The 23,399-nt window shown below is 37.9% G+C and overlaps 1 protein-coding gene across 2 annotated transcripts in view; it reads left to right on the top strand.

Moving 5' to 3' along the window:
- LOC102230640 (copine-5-like) overlaps positions 1-23,399 on the top strand; it is an 83,948-nt gene that overhangs the window by 27,460 nt on the left and 33,089 nt on the right. For both annotated transcript variants that reach the window (XM_014469665.2, XM_014469664.2), the window contains 3 exons: positions 14,604-14,667; positions 20,427-20,530; positions 20,794-20,898. In XM_014469665.2, coding sequence (XP_014325151.1) covers positions 14,604-14,667; positions 20,427-20,530; positions 20,794-20,898 — 273 coding nt within the window. The remainder of the gene's footprint in view (positions 1-14,603; positions 14,668-20,426; positions 20,531-20,793; positions 20,899-23,399) is intronic.

Genomic DNA, 23,399 nt, shown 5'->3' with positions numbered 1-23,399 from the left:
AGTTACACAATGTTCAGGGACATTACAAGTTTTGGAGGTTTTGATAATGCTTCAGATGTATTTCAGAGTTCAATATGAATAAATATCATCATGACTGAATATTTTTAGTTTTTTTGCACCTTTTATGTCCTAAGAAATGTAGTTTTAATTGTAAATCTGACAGATACCTTTAGACTAAAATTGCTTTGAGAAAGACTGATGTAGCCTCTGTGTTTCCCATGTTCCTTTACAAACATTTTATTTTCAATGTCTGGTCAAAATGTTTTATTTATTGATCTTTTGATTTCAATACATGGGATTATTAATATATGTCAAAACACACTACTTCATTGTTTGTTCATCTTTATGTGGCCAGGTACAGCACACAGTCAATTATTACAAAATGACTACTAACATTGACTTCCACCAGGTAATTTGAGTTCCCAAATGAATTTTTCTATTTAAAAGAACAATAAAGTACACTTCTAAGATATTAATAAAAATGTCATGCGATAAAATAAGAGTCCACAAAATTGTAAGGACAAAAGTGTCAAGCTCTGCACTTTTCAGCTTAAACTATTTAGTTACAAAATAATAAAGAAGACATATTACTTTAAAAAAAGTGACATTATAAAGTTTATAGACAAGAAAGGATAAAATTAACAGATTTACAAAGCAGCGTCTTTCTGAGCTTTCTCTTCTTAAGACAGAAGCCGCTTGACCAATGATGATTTACAGATATGATTTAAATCCCGTGAAGCGGCTCTAGTATATCTGTAACAGATCTACCTGGGAGTATAAAACAACCTGATATTAGCTGGTTAATCAGTCCGGATCTCTGTTCAGGTTGAGTTTGAAAAGATCAGCATAGCAGGAAATCAGTTTATTGTCACCTGTGTTTCTTGTGATAGAAACTATTTCCAGTATATTTATTTCTCCTGATAGCGAGAGAAAAGTGTTGTGGTGTGTTTCAGCCAGCTAACTGGCAGTGTGCAGCGCCTTTGATTCTGTATTTGCTCTAGCATCTTATTAGGAGAACTTTAATCAGTAGGAACATTGTGATAGAAAAAGTTTTGAAGCTAAATTTTTTAACATTTTGGAAAACTCTAGAAACTGACACGCATGTTGCCCATATTGACGAAAAGATGAAACATAGATGCCGTCTCTCAGTTCAGACACTTGAGAAACTAAAAATATGTGTAAAACAGAGCATCAAAAGCAATGTGATTTTATATGTATTGAGTGTTATTTGAGTTTTAAATAAACCGGTATGAATAAAACAAATCCATACATCATCCAGCACTAACGAACACTCAGAGATCTCTCCGCGGCTCTGTGAGTGGTGACCCTTATTTGAAGGGTGAAGGAGAGTTTAATAAACCCTTCGTTTCTGAGTTTGTGTCTGAAAGACGGTGCATATTTCTTTTTATGAATGATGAGGTGCTGCTGTTCCTCGTGGTGGGCGTTGGGGGTGGGGGTGGCTAGTTTGTGAGAAGTGGGGCTTTTTGGTATCAGCTATGAACTCTGCCAGAAGCTTGTGGGCTGGATTACAAAGCGTGGTGCCCTTCAGTGCTGAATAAGAGGATGAGGAGGATCAAGAGACAGAGCTCACCAGTGTGTTGTAAACTAGGCTTCACACCCCACATCAGAGGCAACGAGGAGGATCAGCTGCTCCCAGGCAGACACAACGGATGATATATTGATTCGACAGCTTCAGCGGGGCACCTTGATTACTGCTGAGCTAGCGATGATTATGTTTGCCTGTTTTTATTTATTTATTTATTTATTTTTTACACGCTACTGTGCTGTGTTATTAAATTTTGAATACATCTGAGTAGCATTTTAGGACCACTAGGAAAATACACGTCTCTGTTACTCTGCTGTTGAACAGCTAAAATGTGCTCACTGCTAGGAGTTTTTGTTCAGTTTAGTGAAAGGCGACAACCAAAGAGCTGCTTAAAGGCCTTGCGCTCCGTCTCCCTGTCGAGTCTTCTGGGTTGACAGTGGCTCTCTGTACCGTAGCTTTGAGGAACGACACTTTGCAGGGACTTGGGGGGAAATCTTTTAGTCATGCTTACACGAGCCCTCCAAAGGCACGCTGCGTCGAATGACCTGCTTAAGAAGCACATCAGCGCCCCTTTCTCTATTTTCCACACTTCATCCTTCATTTATTCCTTTTCCTTACATCTGCCAGATTCTTTTCTTTTTTTTTTCCTGGCCTGACCCCTTTTTCTTTCGCTGTGCTCTTTATAATTTATTTATTCGTTTAGCTCATTCAAACCTCATTCTCTGTCTTCACGGCTTTCACGCTCTCCTTTTGAAGATACAAGATATATTGTTTCAGCATCGGCGCTCTGCATAAATGCAAAAGTCACCTCAAGGACAGATAATGTCAAGTCAAGCAAATTAATTGAAATGTGTCACGCTGTAACTCTTCGCCGCTTAAATCGCATGGAAGATTTCAGCTTTTCTCATCCACTCCGATAAAGCTGTGAAGGAAGTCTTTGCAATGCGACATGACTTACTCCAACATGCAAATTCATAACAGTACATTTTTGTTAGTCAAACGCTGACTAACAAATGATTACTGACATACAAACTTCTCTTTTATTTTAAAAATGCCTTTTTAAAAAGTAAACGAAATAAAACACAACCTAGAGGTCTTATTATAGGCTAACCACAACGCTACCATTTTGGTTTACTTTATTATGTAAAGCTGTTTATTAGTTTAACACAAATAGCAACTCAGTCTTTCACATGGAAGCGACTGAATGAATTTAGCAATCTAGACGTGGTGAAGACGACTTGCTGAAGTTCAAACTTAGCATCAGAATGAGGGAGAAAGGGCATCTGAGGGACTTTGAACAGGATGTGAACTAATGTGTCTGTTGGCGACAGACATATTAGTCTGTGTAGGGGAACACATATAAATTAATTCATTCAAACAGGAAGTTTGCGTTTTTAAAATCTGTAATTCATTCCAACCCTCCATCCAAACTCCCACTAAAATCAAACTTTACATAAAAGAGTAAATAATCCTAAATTACACTATTACACCAGAATAATTGTTTGGTGAAGCGGTAAACATTGGAAAAATGAACATGATTTCTCTGGGACACCAAACTATTTTGGTTCATAGACGTTTTTTAAATTTATCTCTTTGCACTACTTTAACTTTTGGAAAGTCAAGCAGTTTTCATATTGACTTAAGGAAAACATCATGACATGTTCTTCATCATAAAGAACTGTTGGGTTCTGCATCAGGACTAGAACCCAACAATGAAAAGGAAAATACTGGCATCCTTACTCTATGCTAACTAAAAAGCTTGTAGAAATGTGCGCCTCAGTGATAGGAAGAGTCCTACATTATTATTGTACAGAAGTAACACTTGTTTTTCATGCCAGACACATGAGAAACAGTGGAGACAACGGAGGTGAAAGAGCAAATACGCAGCAGCAACACAGTTTTTTAACACAGCAGAAACTTTGGATTGCACTGTTGCATAAGATGTCCTTCAGATTCACATTAAGAGAAAAAAATGTAACTGAGATGGTCATACAATGTTCAGATTTAGAAAATATTCAGATACATATTTGTATCTGAATAAATATGTATCAGATACATATTTATTTAGAGGATTGCAGCCTTTTATATACTACAGAGCTATCAGTGTAACAATGCAGAGCAAGTTACAGGAGGCAATGCTGTTATTAGAGTTGAATTCTGAAAAATAAAAGCTAGCAAAGATTAGGTAAATTTATTGGACAGCATTTATAAACGTTTTTTTTTTTTTTTTTTACTTTCTTTGGAAGAAGACATGTTGCATCAATGGTGCTGTGATGTAAATGAAGCTATGCGGTTAAGACGGCTTCCCCTGAGTCTGGTGGCGGTGGATCAGCAGCATGAGACTTCAGACGAGACTCTCCAGACCTCTTGAAGAGACGGAGGAGTTCAGGAGGAGGAGGAGGGTTACATAAAACAGTTTAAATGAGAATGAAACTATAAAGATGAGATTAAGACACCAGTCTCCTTGGTTCAAACTAAATTGAGCAAGAAAATCACCAGACCCATTGGGAGATATCTGGGATTAAAAAAAGAAGGCAAGTTTGACAGTTTGGAAAAGTAGAAATGTGAGGTTACTGTAGCCGGTGGGCAAATCAGGTTACTTAAAAATCTGATCTTTCTCATTAAACCTTGAAGATTCAAGGGAAGATTTTGTCATCCTGAGGTTATGTGAGCTGGAAATAAGTGAACTCGCACAATCACAGGAAAGCTCCAGCTTAAAATCTGTTTAAATATAAGATGTTAAGAAGAAACAAACATGTTTGGTGGGACTCCTTTCTCCTAGTTGTACCGGGTTTTTTTTATCGGACTGAGATTAGGGCCAAATTGACTCCTCTGCCACTTGAAATTGAATCTATGAATACCCAATTTTGCAAGGATCAAGGTTATAATGCACTACAATCAATTTAATTTTGCTAAGCCAGGTGAAAGGTAACAATTTAAGGAAACCCAAAAGATTGCATTGGACTACTTATTTGGCAGCAGTTCCTCTTAGTTCGAAAGCATTTGGCCACAGTTGGAGGCCACAACTCTCTTTGAAGCAAAGCAAACCTCCAGACTCAAACTCAAAAGCAGCAGTAATCTGGAGACTGGGAGAGCAGACCAATACAAAGTCTGAGTCTGGCAAAGAATTGCTTTCAATAGAAAGAAAAACTGAGTTCACAAAGTTCATAGAAGTAATATCTCTTAGAGGGTCCTGGTTTATGAGAGACATTTCTTTTTCTTTTCTTTTTTGTGGAAACATTTAGATTCACAGCAGGAAGAATTTACTAAAAATGTAAGAGTGAACTAAGATTTTCTTTGTAATAAAAAAAAACCTTTGATGATGATTATGTGAGTATGGAAAAAGCATGAAATACCTGCTAAAAAGCCAATATTTAATCAAAAACATGAGGAAGCTTAGCTAATTATATGGTATACTTGTTTGTTTCACCACACTCAATCAAAGCAAAGTGTAAACACAGCGTCCATCTGATCCCTGATGGTAGCAAACCAATTACATCCAAACTGGATTTGACACGAGTGACAAGGCTGCAGCAACAATAATCAATAATGACTTTTCAAGGACAAACTTTGAGTGACACATTACAAGGCTAACATGTTAAACACTACCAGCTCACAGTTCCTGAGTGATGAGCAGCGTACGCGGTAAAAGTAGTGAAGATTTAAAAGGTGAAGATCTTTCTAAACGGCTACTCATGTAATACCCAAAACAAGTCTGAATTTAATACACTGTTGAATAATTAACTATATGACTTGGTACTACAAAATAAGTACCAAAGGACTGGAAGCAAACATAGCAGCTCTTTAAAATATTTCCTTCACTTTTGAAACAAGCACCATATCATAAAATTTGCTTTTCATGCTGCAAGAATTACTCAGTTGCATTTTGAAGATCTTTCTAATTTTTACTGCATTTGTTTGCTACTATGTCAAAGTTCATTGTAACTCAAAGCCTTTTAGTGGAAAATTATCGTTCAGAAAACAGACGTAGCCTTCTTAATTTGATTATAATAACATTAAAATAAATGTTATTAGAGAAATCTGCTTTCTATCATTGCTTTCTCTGTTTATCACACTTTGTGTTCTTCTACACACCTATTAGGTTTACTGCTGCTTTTTCACTGTAACTAGTTTTAGTTTATTCACATAAAAGCAGAAAAGCACTTTACTTAACCTCTTGATCTTCTGTATTTGAGTTAAAATACTGGAAAAGGCATTTCAAAATCAAAATGTTTCAGATGCTTTTAGGACAACTCGGTGTGTCAATGCCATTACAGAACCTTTCCTTGTTTCCTTAAGTGGTTTCTGGTTTGTTTGGTCCAGATGGTTCCCAGTTGGATAGATTTCCCTCTGATGTCGGACATGGGAAGAAGTGCCAGAGCCACCACGATCCCGTTGAAGGAATAAAATATGGTGACTTAAGTCTCAGACTTAACTTTGATGTAAGTCACACAATACTAGTAGAAAAAACCTCTGAGGTTTGAGTTAGACCCGAACTGGAATGAGTCAAGTTTTGACTTACACTCATGTTGCAGTTGAAAACAGTGTTTTGTATGTTGAATACAACCGAATCTGGACTTCTAAGACAAATGAAAAGTAGCTTTACTCAGGTGTTTGTTGGGGCCTTAAGGCAGATAAAGTACAGTATAAGGCTTTTTATTCAACCTAACACATAACAGCACCATCATATCCTACTTAAATCTAGAACAGAATATAAAACATTAGTTGATTTTATACTTATAAAACTTCAAACTCGCTGCAACCAAATTTACTCCCTGAAATCAGAAGCATGGCGTCTCTCTTGACTCATCTCTACTTCAGAGACTCACAGCTCTTTTAAAGTTGTGTTTTAGCTGGCTGACTGACTGGGGGCTACGCAGCCGTTCTTCAGCTGTGATGAAATGCAGCACAGATTTAAATAATGAGTGGGAAGTAAAAGAGTTCACTTTTGGTCAAACGAAGAGCCCTAATCCAAGTCCTTTTGACTGTGTAAATGTAGAGATGGTTGCAAGAACATTGTTGATTTTACCTTTCATCGAGATGTTTAGCTGCTCTACTTAAGTGATGAAGCCTTTAAGGTCATGGTAGGAATAATGGAGGCTTGGATATCCACTAAAACAGGTACAAAATAACCAGCTGTGGGGTAGAAAACATCTGCATGTTCCTTGTGTTATTACATTCATATTAAGTATAAGTGAAACATGTGGTGAACCGTAACAACTCTGCTGAAACTTTGAGCCTCCTCACCGACACACCATAATTAGATCATCTAAATATGTAGATAAATGAATATTTAAATGTGTTCCCTCTTACTTTTAGTTTTTAAATTATTTTCTTAAAGCTGTTTGAGAGTGAATACAGACCCATCAAACATTTAAGTTAGTTCGGGGACTCTGTTGTTTTTGCGAGGATTTACAATAATCTTTGAAGTGATTGTTTAAAGAGCTTTTTAACTTGCTTAGCCACATAATTTGATGCTTTATTGTCATGTTTTCACAGTTGTGAACTGATGTATAAAAAGACTTAATTACGCTTAGCAGCTTTATGATGCACTGTATTTCCTCTGTGAAGAAACTATGGCGAGCCTAATCCAGGTCAAATATAAGCTTAAGAAAAGCTCACAGATGTCTATTTACTCCAAATCAAACCCATAATTAAATGTGTTGTGTTTTCTGTTTGCCAAAACATTCAAAATATAATCTTTTTAAATTGCTATGTCATGTGGATTTGCTGAGTTTGGACAAAGTGAGTCTTTTCTTAGTTTTCTTCTCAATTAATTACTTACCTGTACTGCATTATAGAAATAAGTCAGTTAAACTCAATAGAGATGCTGGAACTGTGTTTTAAATTACTGAAAAACTCAAAATCAAGATTACCCCCAATGTTCCTGTCTGTTAATCTATTTCTCTGATTAGTTATCTTCTTTTGGTGTTATTTGAATAACATAAATTTGAATAAAACATTTTTTTTCTCCCTGTTTAAATATTCTCAGTAAAATAGTTGAAATACTAAATGATACCTGTATCACCATCAGAAATAAAAATGTTAACAGATATTAGAGCTTTTATCTCCCAAGTGAAACTATGGCCAAAACAGAAACAAATACGTGAACGCTGATACCAATCTACTTTGCTGTGGAAAACTCATTTTTCTAATATTCTTTTTTTAATGTATTTCCTGTTAATAGTCACAGTATTTTAGTGCAGTTGTGTGTGACGGGTGTGTATGTAACCAAGGACTGGGTTTGCAAATTAGCTTCTGGATTGAAAACCTACACACAAAACAATGGTTGCTTTGCTTTTAACAAAGCAACCAACTCTAGCCACAAGTTGCTCTAAAGCAAAAAAAAAAAAAAGTTGCTCTAAAGCGGGGTTCTCCAGTTACGTCACAGAGGCGCTGCCCTGCAGCTTTTAAAGGCAACTCTTCTCATAACCACAATCTCCTCAAGTTTTTCAGAGGCCTGGAGAGGAGCTGTGCATGTGATTTAGGTGTGATGAAATTATTAATTGCTCACTTTCTCAAAACAGTTGACGCTCCCTGTAGAGTCATAATTTGCCTTTGAACGTCACACACAATTAGGACATTCTGCTGCTTCACTAAATGCCAAATTAGGCTCCAAGGCTTAACACAAACAAGGGCCCCAGTCCAATAATGTGGATTCCTGCTTAGGATGTGGAAAACCTCAACCATGCTGACTGTACAAGAGCTAGCATGGTACGATGAACCAGAGACTTGTGAGGAATTATCTTGTTGCGGAAAATAAAACGGTGATTTCTTTGCTAACTTGATTTATAGGTTGTGCTTACAACTTCAGCATGAAACAAAATCTGAAAAATATCCCTCCTTTGTATGGAAGGGTGAAAGCTATCAGATTTTGAAACTCTGTTGTGCGTGAGGCATTAGCTTTTTGTCTGCATGCTAATAGAGGCATTAAGAGCAAGAGCAAGCAAGGGCAGCGAAGGTTTTTACTCAGCAGGTGAGCGTAGCTGATTTCTTCTAAGCTCAGAGCGCAAGGTCCTCATTTTTGACATGACCATATGGTAATTCTGCTCCGAAGGTCAGAGTTCAACCAGAATCTGCTGCACCATTTAAAAACCTCTTTGTTGGTGAACTGAATCAGGGCAAACCATTGCACCAAGACTTCAATTACTTCTACCTAGTGCCAGAAATGGGGGTTAAAGGTCCTTCGCTCGATACTGACATAACAGCAGTGAAGGAAAAGTGAATCTGCCATGTCTTGATGTTGCTTCCCTGCAAATGGAAAGTTGGATAAAGTGCAGCTTTCTTTACAAGAGCAACAACAGAACAAATTTTAAAAACTCATCGATCTCTGATAGAGAAATGTTTTGTTCTTGGCAGGGGCAGCAATGTGTTAAAAGAATAAGAGTTTTTTCTTTCTGGTAAGCAAGAACACAAGAGCTGTGTTCCTGAGACCTGAGCATGTTTTATTTATTTATTTATTTTTTGCATTTAGACAAGAAAGCACCAAATGACTGACAGGATCTCCTAATCTTCTCCTTTACTTTCAAAACAAGTGATTTCTGGATTGCAGGTGGTTGATGAAAGCCTTGTTTATTTAGAATCAAGAAAAAAAATCAAACACTATTACAGTAATTAAAGCTGCAGTGTAATTTATGTAATCAAAACATCAACGGCGGTCTTGCAGAACACCCGCAAAAAGAAATGGGACATGTAAGGAACATTTTGAGGATAGCAAATAAGTATTCTTGCATGTTGAATGTTTTCATATTTTGATATGTTGCAATTGCAAACTTAAATGAAGACTATGCTTTTTAAACATTTGTAGAAGTATAAATCTGAAAAGTGTGGTGTGCAAAAGTTGCTTAAAAGCCAGAATTTAATATGGATGACTAAAGGTTTTCCTGTCAATCGCTCAATCGCACTTTTCATCTATGCAGTTCCTCCAGATTCATCAAGATCTGCTTCTTTGCATAATGTGGTCCTAGCTCTGCCTGCTTGTTTTTGTCGATGGTCACAACTGGACAGGTTGGCATTTGTGCCGTATTCTTTGCACCGTACCTGAAAAAACAAACAAGCCATAATTTATTTTTATTTTTTTTTGCACCTCTCTTTTCTTTCATAATAGATTTTCTTCTTACTTGGCTTGAGCTCATTCTGCCAAACATTCAAAGTGCTTTTACACAGGATGCTGCCGGCTGTTTCCTTTCCTTAAACACAAACAGGAGCTCATCTTGTATTACCAGAGCGGAGCCGCGCTCTTTACCTCTCTGAGAACCACAGTTTGTTTCCTCTGGTGTCATTTAGAATTAGTCAACGCACTTTTCATCATCTTTTTTTTTAATCCTGCAGAGGTGAGGGATTATGAATGCTTATCAAGGTATGTAGATCAGGGGGATTAGAGGCATAATCCCATTTAAACCCACATAGAGTTTTGGGAACCCTCTCTAATTCTGTTCAGCTACGATTTGCCCACTGCCCCAAACATTTACAGTGGCACAAAGTCAAATCAGCTGCTGTGGCCTTTTTGTTGCTCTCCGAATCTACTCAAAACAGTTTGATTTCATGATAGTGTTATGTTGGTTATGATTTCCCCGTTTTTGTTTTTGTCACACCGATAATTTTTAATTGTCAAACAAACTGTAATATCAGACAAAAATTACCATAATAAATAAAAAGGAAGTTTTCAAATGATAGTTTCATTTTCTAAGGGAAAAAATGCTATTCAAACCAATCTGACCCAATGTCAAAGCTAACTAGTCCACTGGTTAAGTCATGAATTAACCACGATTGTTTACATTTTAATGGTTCTTTTTGAGTAGCCACACCCAGGCCTGATTAGCTGTAAAATTAAGAAATGTCTTAGATACTACCTGCTGGATAGCACGAAGAAGGCTAGAAGTTCTCAAAAAGCATGATCATGCATCTAAAGAAATTCAAGAAGTGATTGGAAGCAAAGTCATTGACATTCATTAATATGGAAAGAGTTACAAAGGAATTTTTTAACAGTGGTTAACCTTCCCAGCAGTGGCCATCTTACCAAAAGTACCAAGAGGATTAATCTAGGAAGTCACAAAACACAGAGCAACATCTAAACCCTGCAGGCCTCCGTTAAGGTTGGTCTTCATTATTCAGCAGTAAGAAAGATGCTGAGCAAAAAATGGCCTCCATGGGAGAGTTGTAAGCTAAATTACCACTGCTGACAAAACAGAACACAAAAAATGTGTCTCACATTTTCCATCAAAACATTGTAAATATCCATATTCTGTACTCTTACCACACAAATTTGAAACTTTTTGGAAGGGGTGTGTCCTGTCACATCTGGTTTGAAAATAACAACAAAAAAAGAGAGAAACAGTCAAACATAACGGTGCTAATCTGATGTTTGCTGTTTAGGACCTACATGCCACAATTCTGCTTCTCTCTGTACCAGAAAATATATCAGGCCATCAGCTTGAGATTTAACTTGGGCAGTCATCCAAAGCAACCCAACCAATCCATCACTGACAATAATAGAGAAAAGAGAGATTTCTCAGTGGCCTGCCTAGTGAATATCACCTTAAACACGAAAAAATGTGAAATGGGCTTGACTTAAAACACTTTGGCATAAAGGAATGGAGAAAATCTGTACCCAAAGAGATTTTTGTCCCCCAGATATTGCAACTCAGGTTGGTTTTCACCAAGGATGGCACATTATGTTCAGGTTAAAGAGGTCCATGATGATTTGGGTTGTTTATCCCCTTCCATAAAAGAAAACTATAATCATATTTAGACTATAGACTATATTTTGTATACTTAAAAATAGTATAATTTTAAAATTAGTTTGAGAATATAAAACATTAATTTAACACCCAGGAGAAAACAGAATAACATGCTTCATCCCAAAGAGCTTGTCGAGCCTTATCAAACACTTTTTTACGGTTCTGTTTACATTCTGCTTGTTATCCCGTCGCTGCCCAGAACAATCACTAATTTCTTTTGGGAAAATAAAACAATCAAATCATTTTCTCCTGTTAATTCCAAGTGCAATTGCTCCTACCCCACAAAACAATATATTTAATAAGCTCATCTCTACTTGAGTGTAAAATTACAAAAATAATGCTTTTTGCTGTTATTCCATTTCATAACCAAACATAAAAAAACAAACCCAGCAACTACTGCAGCGTGAAAGGATAATTTTCTTTTTGTTGGATTCTTCCTCATCTCACTGAGAGGATGATCCGCCCTCACTTTTGTATGCGTGACACGTTTCTGGGCTGTTAAATATCAAGACCATTCTTCATCCTAATGACCTAATGTGAACTGCATCATCAATAGCTTCCTTTTCCCTCTTTGGACTTTAAACTCACGCACCTCCATCTATCTCAGCCCCACACTGTCAGGGAACGGAAAACGGAGGCTTTGTAAATAACAGTTGCTTTGCAATGACCTCTGGATGGAAAATTATAGATGCCTCGCACCGAGCCTGAATACCTGCAACATTAATGACTATTATCATGCATGTGCTCTTGCTTGGCAAAAAGAGAGCACAAGTTTTCTTTGTACAATCTCAAAACAAAAGGTTTGCCAGGAGACTGCAATGAGCTGAAATATGCCGCTTGATCTGTTTCGATTCACTTCATCAAACAGAGACCCTGTCAGGACCGCTGCAGCTACCTTTCTGCTTCAGCATTAGTGACAAGCATGACAGCTGTTCTTCCTGTTGCTTGTTTTGCTGATGAAGGACGATTCTGTACTATGAGGTCCTGTTTCATCCCTGTCTTCTCCTGTCTGTCTTCCTCACGGGGATTTGTTTGATCTTGTGAATTTCTGCTGAAAGGTGATGGCAGACGTGAAGCTGCTCTGAGTGTAAACACGAGGCATGCTAAGGCCTTCAGGCAGAATCAATAAACATTGTGCGCGTTGGTGTGTTGCATTGGGTTGGTCAGGACCATATGGCACAGAATCTGTTGGATGCAAACAGGAACTTGTAGAGTGACTGTATGAATTATGGAGCAATGCAAATGGTGTTGGGCATTGCAGCGCCTCAAAATTATGGCACCTTCTGAAACACATTACTGTCTTAAATTAAGTGTCAATGCCTCAGCTATGTTCTTCTTGATTCTTAATATATATATATAAACTTCTTTATGATTTATTATGTTATTTTTGTCCAAATTTCACAAATCAAAATTTTTACTAAGAAAGTGAGCTTAGACGTACAAAAACATACATTTCAATGCATAGACTTTCTGCTGTTCTTGAATGTTCTGCCCAGATGTCCTCTGACTGGATTCAAATAAATATTCAAATGTTCCGACGTACAGCTGCGTAGATTCCCCCAGCATTCGCCATGTTCATGAACAGAAAGCAAGACCACCTCTTTGCATTTCAAACCGTTTCATCATCATCATCATCATCGTTTTCCCCCCCAAAGATTTGTCAGTGAATGAATGTGGAGAGGTCTGTTTGTGCAAGAGCTTTCACATCACCAAAAGTCCAATCTCGTAAGGAAACCTGCGAAGAGTCACGTGCCAGACACGTCAGCAAATAAGGAGCTATTTATGCACTCAGCTTGTGCTTGCTCTTCACATTTTAACAAGAAGGCGCCGGAGAAAATGCGGTGTTCAATAATGCATGACTAATTTAAAAGACCATTGGCCTTTCGGTACCTGCTCACTTATCGGCGCCTGAGATGGTGGCAGAGTGGTTCGTCTTGACACGATTCTTGAGCATTCACTTGATTTTAATTCCCAGTTTGATGGGAGCGCTGGCAATTGCTTTGATTTTTAAGGAGATAAGTTGGCCTCTATTGCTGTGTTTACTGGGTTTATCGCCGAGCATTTTACGGACTCTTTGATGTGTGAATGGTTGGAGGAGTGAAACATCGATAATTCAGGGAAAGTTAATTCACCTTGAGTGGAGTCTCCGCGGACCTTAAAAGACAGAGCGCGCAAATTAAATATGTCTGCCCTCTGAATACAGCTGCCTTACTTCACACATTTCCTCCACAAAGATAGTGCAGCACTTAAAACTGATTCCTTTGGATGCAGGATCTATGGAGAGGTATTGATCAAACTTGACGCCTTAGAGAGCTGATTTACTTTAATGGTGCGTTTTACTAGATGTGTTACAGGACTGGATATTGAGAGAAACCATAGTGGAATCAGCTGAAACTGTAAAACCGGCAGTAATGGCAACATTTCTTGTGCAGGCGGATTAGAAAGAGAGATGCACTCTTCCTTTCCTAATAGTCTTCTTTGTCTAACCCATTCTCAAATGTTTAGGAGCTGAAAGTTTGAGCTTTTTGCAATGCAAGCCTCTATTTCTGCAGTGACAAACTGCTTCTGGTTCAGACGGACAGAATCTAGCATTAGGTGACAACCACGTCAGCTGTCACAGCTTGACGAGGATCTGCAGCAAGTTTGACCTTTTAATGATTGGACTCCAGCTAAGGCCACAGCAGGACTTGCATGTAATTTCCCTCTTTACTCTAAAAAGATGACAGGATGTCAGCAGCGGGAGAGCTACTGTATGATTGATAAATTGAAAATCCATTTTGTTCTGCTCTCACTTAAATTTAGTTAACATATTATTCACAAGTGCATGAAGTGTTGAAATATGGCAAGTCACCTCATGAAAATGTTGGAAAAATGTTCAAAATATTGCATAAATTGACTCATATGTTAGTTAGCTGAAATATTACAAGAAGGTTCCCAAACAAGGTGAGATATGGAAACACATCTGGGCAGAGACCCTTCGATTTGTTGCTAGATAAGGCAAAGATAAACACATGCAACTCTTAAAAGCTTCAAAATTATAGCTAAACTAGGGTAATAGTAATTTACGATAATCTTTAGAAAAAAAAAACTAAACTTTTTCACAAAAAAGAATAAAGAAGTCAGAACTACAAGAAAAAGTAAAACCTGTCCCTGGAAATTCTAACTCTGTCAGATTTTATAGAGAATAATTTTTTGGGAAGATTGTGCTACAATAAAAAGCCTCCAAGAGCCAAGTTGCAAAAATTTAAGGGTGCACAGTGGATCGTTGAAGCTGCTTTTATTAAAAGTTTAAATGATTCGTTTTTTTCCCCCCACAGGGGCATACCTGGGAAGACATGTGGAACCATAATCTTATCAGCTGAAGAGCTTGGAAACTGCAGAGTAAGTCCAAAAAGTTTTGACTGGTTTACTTACCAATTTCTTTTACAATAAATGCTTTCCAGAGGAGATTTTTTTTAATCCATCCACCTAAACAAAGGCACATCAGGCTGTATGACACATAAAGTGGTGCGAATGCATGTTTAGCAATGCCCACACGCCTTTGTGAAGCGGGATGTTTTATATTTCTGCCGTCGGTGAGATGTATCGTATCATAAATGTTCTCATTAAACGAGCAGGATACGCCGTGTTGCCAAGCGAAAGCGTTTGTCATTTGCAAATTGTGTACCTAGTGAATATGCTACAAGCATGAATTGTTATTTAATGAGACCGCCTTTCTTCCAATCACTAAATTGGACCTTTACTCTGCTGTGTGGTGTTAATCCATGAGTCCACATTAATAACCAGTGTCTGGTAATACTCACTGGCTTTCTCTCCTCAGTGCTAAATGAAGATAGTAAATAACATCATTATAGTTGTGCCAGCAGACAGCAGTAAGATATTCTGGGCAGCACTACTGGGCCTCCCTTTGAGGTTGTACAGTAACCCATTAAGTGACCATATTCTTGTTTTATTGCACCACATAACGTGTAATACTCTGAGAGTTCAAAGCTATGTTAATTCCCTTGTACTTTCATTGAGTTTGACTGCAGTTTTACCTGACCTGACTTGTCTTACTTTGTTTTAAATAGTCTTCTGTTAGGAAGAGGCAGATCAGATTGATGCAGATAATGAACCTGCCATGATAAGCTGCCCTGTTACACTCCTGTGTCGGCGCTCATGCTCATTGAAGGACCGCTGTGAGTTATCAGGTGCATTGCGTCTGCGATGATGGCGGTTAGCAACATCAGTGCAAAGCACCTCTTCAGGAGGCGAATTAGTAATATAAATGCAAATGATCATTACCGGTACAAATGACTGTTTCTGGCCAATTAGAGATGGAAAGATGTGCCACTCCAGACCTGCCCTGTTTGCACAGATTTTAACCCTGAAAGACATTATTACCTCGGCAGCTTGAGAAAGTGTAGTTAGAATAAAAGACAGATAAGTAGATGCTGCTGTCGGTGATGTCCCACATGACTGAAATGTGATGGTTTAGGATTCCTACCGTCCATCTGGATAGTGTTTATCAAATAATCCGCCTGTGACCAATAAGTCGGGAGCTGAGGTGCTGCTTTGCCTGCAGCTCTTATTTAAGGAAAATTGAGCGGAGTGGGAATCAACGGAAGGAAGTTCTGCAGGGTTGGCTCGAGCCTTCGTGGTGGATTTGCCAGGTATCATTAGACAGAGCAGCGGGAGAGCTACTGTCAGGAGCAACAGGCTTTGCATGGATCAAAGACTTCCTCCTGGTTTGCTCCTGTACACATGAGCATTGGTTGGCCTGCTTTCAGATCTTCCTCCTGGTCTCTCTGCAGCTCCTTCTGGTTTAAATTTTAAGAAAACCTCTTTGCATATTCCAGCTGCAAACCACAGTGCACACCACAAATGAATTGGGCATAGCAAGTAGAGAATTTAAGGAAAGTTCAATACAGGATTTATATGGTAGAAAAGCAGATATTAAGCTTTATTCTGAAGGATAATGCTAATAAAAATATTAGGCACATATTAAGAGATATAATTCATACATATTTTACAAACAATAGCGCCACCTTGAAAAGGAATGTGTATATTCCCTTCAATTTTTCAAATGTTGTCACATTAAATTAAGCCCAAAATGTAATATTATTTTTTACAGATTTCTTTTCTTTTTAGATAAATCAGTTGTACATTAACAGCTTCTAGTCTTTTGAATTATGTTGTTACCAATTTTACCCATGCAGTCCGATTTGACGGTCTGTATGTTTAAACATCAAACTTATGACAGATTCTCAGTTGGATTTAGGTTTGGGATTTTATTGAAACATTATAATGTACCAATAATGTTTAGGTATATTATATAAAAATTGTTTCATAAAGTAACCCCAATTTGAAACTTTGCCAAACACTGTTTAGACCTTTACAGAACAGCTGCATTTATACTGACATTTAATTACTCACACAGATTTTATTTACGCTTTAGGTGACTTTCGAAACCATTGGTTGTACTGAATTTTATTTAGTAGTATCACAGTAACGTTGGATACATATAAATAGCACACTTTCCAAAGTTTTATTAGTAAAAAAAATTTATTAAAATGCTGACTTTTTATTACTTCTACATCAGAATCATTTATTGCTTTTGTTTATCTGTTATATAAAACCCCCCAAGATGCATTGATGCCTGTGGTTGTGTAAAGTAAAAACATTAAAGGAATATGAATACTTCTGCATTATGGGAGGCATGCTCTCAGTTGTATCCCTTTGTGTTTGTTATGAATAAAGCAACACCAGAAAGTCAATCATGGATGATAAAAACATAAATTTCTGCATACCCCTGCACTAAACCCTATTTTCTGAATGATTGTTATGATTATGTCAGGTGTTTTTCTTATGCAAATATTTCCAGTGTTGTACTGAATTCAAATTGTCAAATGTCGCTCTGTGCATGCACTTTCTTTCATTGACCAAACTCATCCTCACATTTGTAGAAATCCTCCTCCTCTGTCTTTCATTCATCATGGACAAATGCAAACAGAGGAAATGAATTGATGCGTGAAACATACAAAAGAGCTGCGTTAATGTCCATATAATGCTTTGGCACATGATTCACTGGGTGATTCACTGCACTCTGCTGTCCTGAAGACGCCATGGAAGCTTATGTAACATGCATTCAGGTTTTGTCTGACTTGCTTTGTGGCCCTTTGAAAGGAGAGCCCCACTTTGGGAAACTGACAGGGAGCATCGCTCTGCCACTTATCCTGTGCGGCGGCGCTATCTGGATAAAGCAGAGAAAAGCATGCAGACTGCACTCTGTATTCCCCTGCTACAGCTGCGGAACCTCAGTGGCTGAAATGAATGTTCTGCTTTTTTCCTCACTTAATGAGGGAAAACTGCACAGCACCAAAGTGGGTATGTGTTATTTGCACCTAATGAGGGCTTAAGGCGCACTGTTGCCATGATAGTTTGATTGTAGAGGTTGCATCAGGGTTGTTGCATGGTGGGTTTTGGACAGCTCCAAAGGGCTTTGGTGACTGACACAAGCAAACTCTTTTGCTATGCTGCATTATTTGTATAAATAGACCTAATGGGAACATGTGAAATAAGATGTTCTTGTGAAAAGCCACCAAGGGACAGCTTGACATAGTTTAGGTTTTAAAATGCACATGGGTTTCTCCATAGGTTTGGTTCCCATCAGCACTCCCCCTACCGTTTTTGCTAGCTGGTTAAAAAAGATGATAATTGAAAATGACGCAAGGAAATGAAAGTAGAAGAACAGCAGCCACTTTAGCTGACAGCACGGGCTGTTTTAAAGAGCTTTTCTCTATCACACTATAATCTGTGCTGATTTGAAAAATCAAAAATTATTATTGGAACGAAAGAGTCAGATAACGGAGTTAGCTCATTTTGAGTAGGATACTCTGAAGTGTTTTCATGCAGGAGGGGAATTCACTTTTCTTTCTCTGCAGTTGCCTCAACAGAGCAGTCGGGTCGGTGCTGCGTCTGTGTCTGAGGGATGTGATAGGGGTTAGTGTGAGGCAGGTCACAGACGGATCGTGCCGCACTGATGTGGGTCAAAGCAATCAATAGAGGCCGTGTTCAACACATTGCTGATTCAGATCAAATAGCAGCATCAAAAGCTAGAAGCCTGTGAACGTGCATGGTAAAAATAGCAGCTCTTACATTCCCATATGCAAGAAGCACTTATTCTTGAATGTTTCTCAGTGTGTCTTAAAGAAATACACGTGCAACCCACAAATCACAATAATAATAAAAAATATTTATTCAGTCAATTGAAATAGTGAAACTGCAGGTCCTTAAACGATAATGTACACTCTTTTCTTTCTTTTTCAATTTTGCTTATCTGTCTCGGGTGAATGATTTAAGTCATCAAACAAATTTTATTATCGGACAAAATACCATTTTTAGATTATGATTCAATTTATAAAGGAAGCAAATACCCATCCAAACCAATGTAACCATGAATGTAAAAGGAATTGGTCCATGTAATATTAAGAATTAAGTTTGCTTTGCCATTTTTTCAAAAGCTAAGTTCAGTTTCACTGGACACACCCAGGCCTGATTACTGCCAGGTGAGTAAAATTAAGAAGTTAGTAAACAGTAACCTAATAACAATTTGATAACTTGATAAAGTCTAAAAATGTCCAAAAGCTCAAAGCATGCTCCAATCTAAAGTAATTGAAGAATAGATGAAAACATTCATCAGTCTTGAAAGGGTTGTAAAACTATTTCTGAGGCTTTAAGACTTGACTAAACTCCAGTGAGAGACATTATCTACAAATGGAAAACAAAACATTTAACACTAATAAATCTTCCCAGGAGCAGCCGGCCAACCAAAATTATTCCAGTAGTACACAGATGTCTCATAAAGAGGTCACAAAAGAACCCAGAGTCACATCTAATCTGACCCAGAGTCAGATTTCACCTGTCTTAGTAAAAGCTCATTGTTCGTGACTCAACAAGAAGAAAGAGACCGAGCAACAACAGCAACCATGACCATGGGAGAGTTACAATATGAAAAATATTGTTGACCAAAAAGAAGAACACTCAAGATCTCAACAAATATAATTATAATAATACCAGCCTTTCAGTGAACAATGAATTGCAAGACTTTGGGGAAAATAGTTTTGTTGGCTGATGAAATATTTCAGAAAGTGTCATGCAGAGGTTTCTTCTAATTTTTTCATTTTGACTGACAGGGTCAGAAAATCCCATCATAGTAAATTTGCACCTGTTTTAAAATCATAATAATGACAAATTCAGTTGCATGTAATTTTCATTCAGTTTAATTAGTCAGGCTGGACAAAGAATCCACATTGTGCCTTGTACAAATGTATGGAAGTGTTTTAAAGTGGTAGCAATTTCAAATATGTCTGGTTTAATTTGGCGTAATCTGAAAAGAGCCAATTGATGCTCAAAAATATATTAAAAAAATATTTGGTGATACCAGATTTATGTGAAACGTATGTGAAATGTATCTTATTTAAGACAAAACTTTCCCTTTTAAGGTTTTTACCTGCCTTGACATTTAATACTTGACTAGTTTCTTACCAAAGCTTAAATAGGGATGACCTGAAGTTTGTTAGTGACCATCAATAAGGTCACTTTTTTCCTCATGTGATCATTTAAGTGTCCAACGCTTTATCATCCTGGAATGCATGCTCCTATTTAGAATATAGAGAAACTATCAGGAATCAAGAGAGCTGGGACGCAAAGAGATTGTCCTTAATCCAGCAGTGAACAATGAATTGGTGCCTAAATGAGTATAATTATTATAATACCAGCCTTTCTAGTGTATTGTTGGCTGTAGTTTCATATTCAGCTCCCAGCCTATTACTGCATGCACGAAGTTTTAGAATCTGTTTCTGTGCCTCACATTGTTGCTATTATTATACTGAACACAAAAGGTATTTTCGATGCAAGCAAGAGTTGCATAATAAAAAATGGTAATGAATGCATTTGTACATTTTCACAAACTAGAACCCAGTGCTTGGTTTTGCTCTGCTCCTATTAGAATTCAGTGAGCATTTTTGCCTGTTATTTGGTGCTTCACTGCTTTTATATCTTGGCAAACAGCATGTATAAACAAACAACAGGAGGGGCACAGAGGCAAAAGAACAGATTTACAATGTCCTTTACTCTCGCTGTGGTTTTTTTCTTTGTAGGATTATGCCACCATGCAGTTCTGTGCCAACAAATTGGATAAAAAGGACTTCTTTGGAAAGTCAGACCCCTTCATGGTCTTCTATAGAAGTAACGAGGATGGCACGTGAGTTTACATCTGGATTCTGCTTCTCTGTGCGGGGATTAAAGCCAGGTTGATGTGCGTAAAGATTCGAGATGAAAGGAGTCGAGTACAGAAGAATTCATACCGAGGCCTCTTTTAACTCAGCTGTGTACATATACAGGCGGACAGAATTGGTCTCAAACACAACAAAGCTGCTGTGGAGAGATTTTTTTCTATATCCTGGTTTTGTTTTGAAGCTCTGTGCTTCTTCAGGATTGTAAGTTTCTGTTGATCTTCTGCTCCAGGTTTACAATTTGTCACAAGACCGAGGTGGTGAAGAATACCCTGAATCCTGTGTGGGAGCCCTTTTCCATCCCTGTCAGAGCACTCTGCAATGGGGACTATGAAAGGTAGGTTGACTGGTCTCGCACAGCTAATGTTAAATAATACAGTCATACCCAAACAAACTGCAGAGGTCTGAGTTTTTAAACAAAACCTAACTCTCACATTGTTGGGATCCACATAATTTAAACACACCAATGACTAAAATCATCTGATTATTTCCTTCACCAGCCCTGATGTGTTATGAAGTCATTGAAAACTAAAAATGCTCCTTTTTTATTGATCAGTGAACGCATAATAGCTAAGTGCTAATAGGTTGTGCTGACAACAGCAAAGTTAGCGTACAAGGTCTGCTTGGAAAACAATTGACAGCTAGTAATGCTAATCATAGTAGTTGTAGATGATGGAGACAGCTGAAAATGTCAATGTAAAGTTTGAGAGCCACTGTGTGTTTTGTCAAGCAGAGAGCAATATATCATGCAACTCGTTTTATCAATCAATCAAGTTTATTTGTATAGCACATTTCAGCAACAAGGCAGTTCAAAGTGCCTTACATCATGAAAACACAAAAAACAGTGTAGGGACTTTAGAACTGGTGTTATGTGCTCTTTCTTCCTAGTTTTAGTCAGAACACAGAGCAGCAGCGTTCTGGATCAGCTGCAGCTGTCTGATTGATTTTCTAGGCAGAGCTATGAGGATTGTTGCAGTCATCAATGCAACTAAAGATAAACGCCTGGATGAGTTTCTCTAGATCTTGCTGGGATTTTTAGTTGGGTTTTATTTGTAGTGATACCTCTGTCCTCGCCTATCCGTTGCTACGCAATTGCACTTGATTCTCATCTCCCTCCCTTCAATGCCCCGTCTACGCTTCCTCCCATTGAGCTTGATTTCTTTAGTAGAATTTCAACCAGGCCAATCAGGAAACAGAAGAAGTTGTGAAAGATGACATTGATTTTCTGCGCTGTTTCAGAATTGTAGTCCTGTAGTTTTGGCATCAGAACTGGAGGACGTGAACGAAGCTGTTCAGTAATTAACATTAACAGTCATCTCCTTCAGCTCAGCTCTTCTCCTTTCGCACTGGAGGATGATTGTTTATAGATCTGGCAACTTCAGATAAACTTCATCATGAGCATTATATCAGCGATTGAAATTAGGTAAAACTTAAACTGTATCCATGCCACCAGCAAGTAAATGTCTCTCAATAGCAAAGGGTCCAGGACCTTTATTTGAAGCATAATCTGGAAGACTTTATTAAATTTGTTAATTTCCAGTGACTCAAAAGACACAGAAGTGATTGGAAATTGGCTGCAAACTTTCTGATCGATGCATCTCTAATAGTAAATGGAAAAATGCATCAAATTCAAGTTTGAGTCAATTTTCTTGCTTCACTGTTCCATAAACGCCTCTCTCTCTTTGCAAATCCTACTTCCCCCCCATCTGCTCATTCAGTCACCCACAAACAGTGGAAACCTTTCAGCATTTCACATCTCTTATTGGCAGCGGCATCTTCCATCTTATCTGCGTCTTTTCATGGCAAACCGCCGCCTTCCAAGGCACCCGAGCAGCAGTAGGAGTTTTGACAGGAAAATAAGAAATAAGAGGATAAACAAAGATAGTGAGAGAGAGTGGCTGCACTTGTTGTTCTGTGGATGTTGACAGTGGGTTGGGATAAACAGAAGAGCCTGACATCGTATGTCCATGTCTGTGTGTGTGTCGAATCATCAAAGTGTGTAGGTGCAGATATTCATGAGAGTGAAAGAGAACATGTTAAACTTTGCCCTCTTCACCACACCAGGTGTCAACGAAGGTTCCCCGTTTCGATGTTTCGATCCTGCCTCTGCTCACCTGTCCAGAGAAACTAATTGGGTCAGACAGATGGAGCAGAGGCATGAAAGACGTCTGATTCCCTTTGAGGCTTTATGCGGCACAAGAAACCCCTAGCAATTTAGGCTCTACTCACTTTTATCACAAAATATTGATAGTTTGGTCTGCTGTGGTTTTTTCCTGTTCTGAATTTAGTTGGCACCATTTAAAATTCAGTGTAAAATGTAATTTTCTTTTAGTGATCCTGTTTAAAAATATATATTTTTATGTTTTTTTCTTTAAGGACAAATTGGTTGTATGTTTAAGGTTGATGTCTGTCTGGAAGGTGAACCTAAAAACAAAGGACAATTTATTTTTTATTATTATTTTTGTCACCTTGAACAGATTTTTTTACAGGCTTGGTGCTGTATTTAAATCCATTTACCTCCCATGAACTTCCTGAGTCCCTGTTGGATAAATTTTGACCTGATCTTATCACAGCACCTTTTTGTTGTTTCCCCCACACAGCTTGTGGCAAACTGCAGACGGGACTTCACGTAGCTTTCTTTCAACGTTGGCTTTCGTCTTTCAACTCGTACAAAAAGGTCAAATTTATAGAATTTACAATAAAAGTTCTGCTGAAAGGTTTTTCCCACATGAACTGTGACTCTTTGAAGCTTCTTCAGAGTTATCATGGGCCTCATCACTGCTTGTTTCATTTGTCTGGCCGGCCATGTTTTGCAGTTGTGCCATGCCCTTTCCATTT

The sequence above is a fragment of the Xiphophorus maculatus genome, chromosome 1 (assembly GCF_002775205.1).
Source record: "Xiphophorus maculatus strain JP 163 A chromosome 1, X_maculatus-5.0-male, whole genome shotgun sequence".
NCBI lineage: Eukaryota > Metazoa > Chordata > Actinopteri > Cyprinodontiformes > Poeciliidae > Xiphophorus > Xiphophorus maculatus.
Note: the sequence above shows the minus strand (reverse complement) of the source record. Positions and strands in the feature narration are given on the sequence as shown.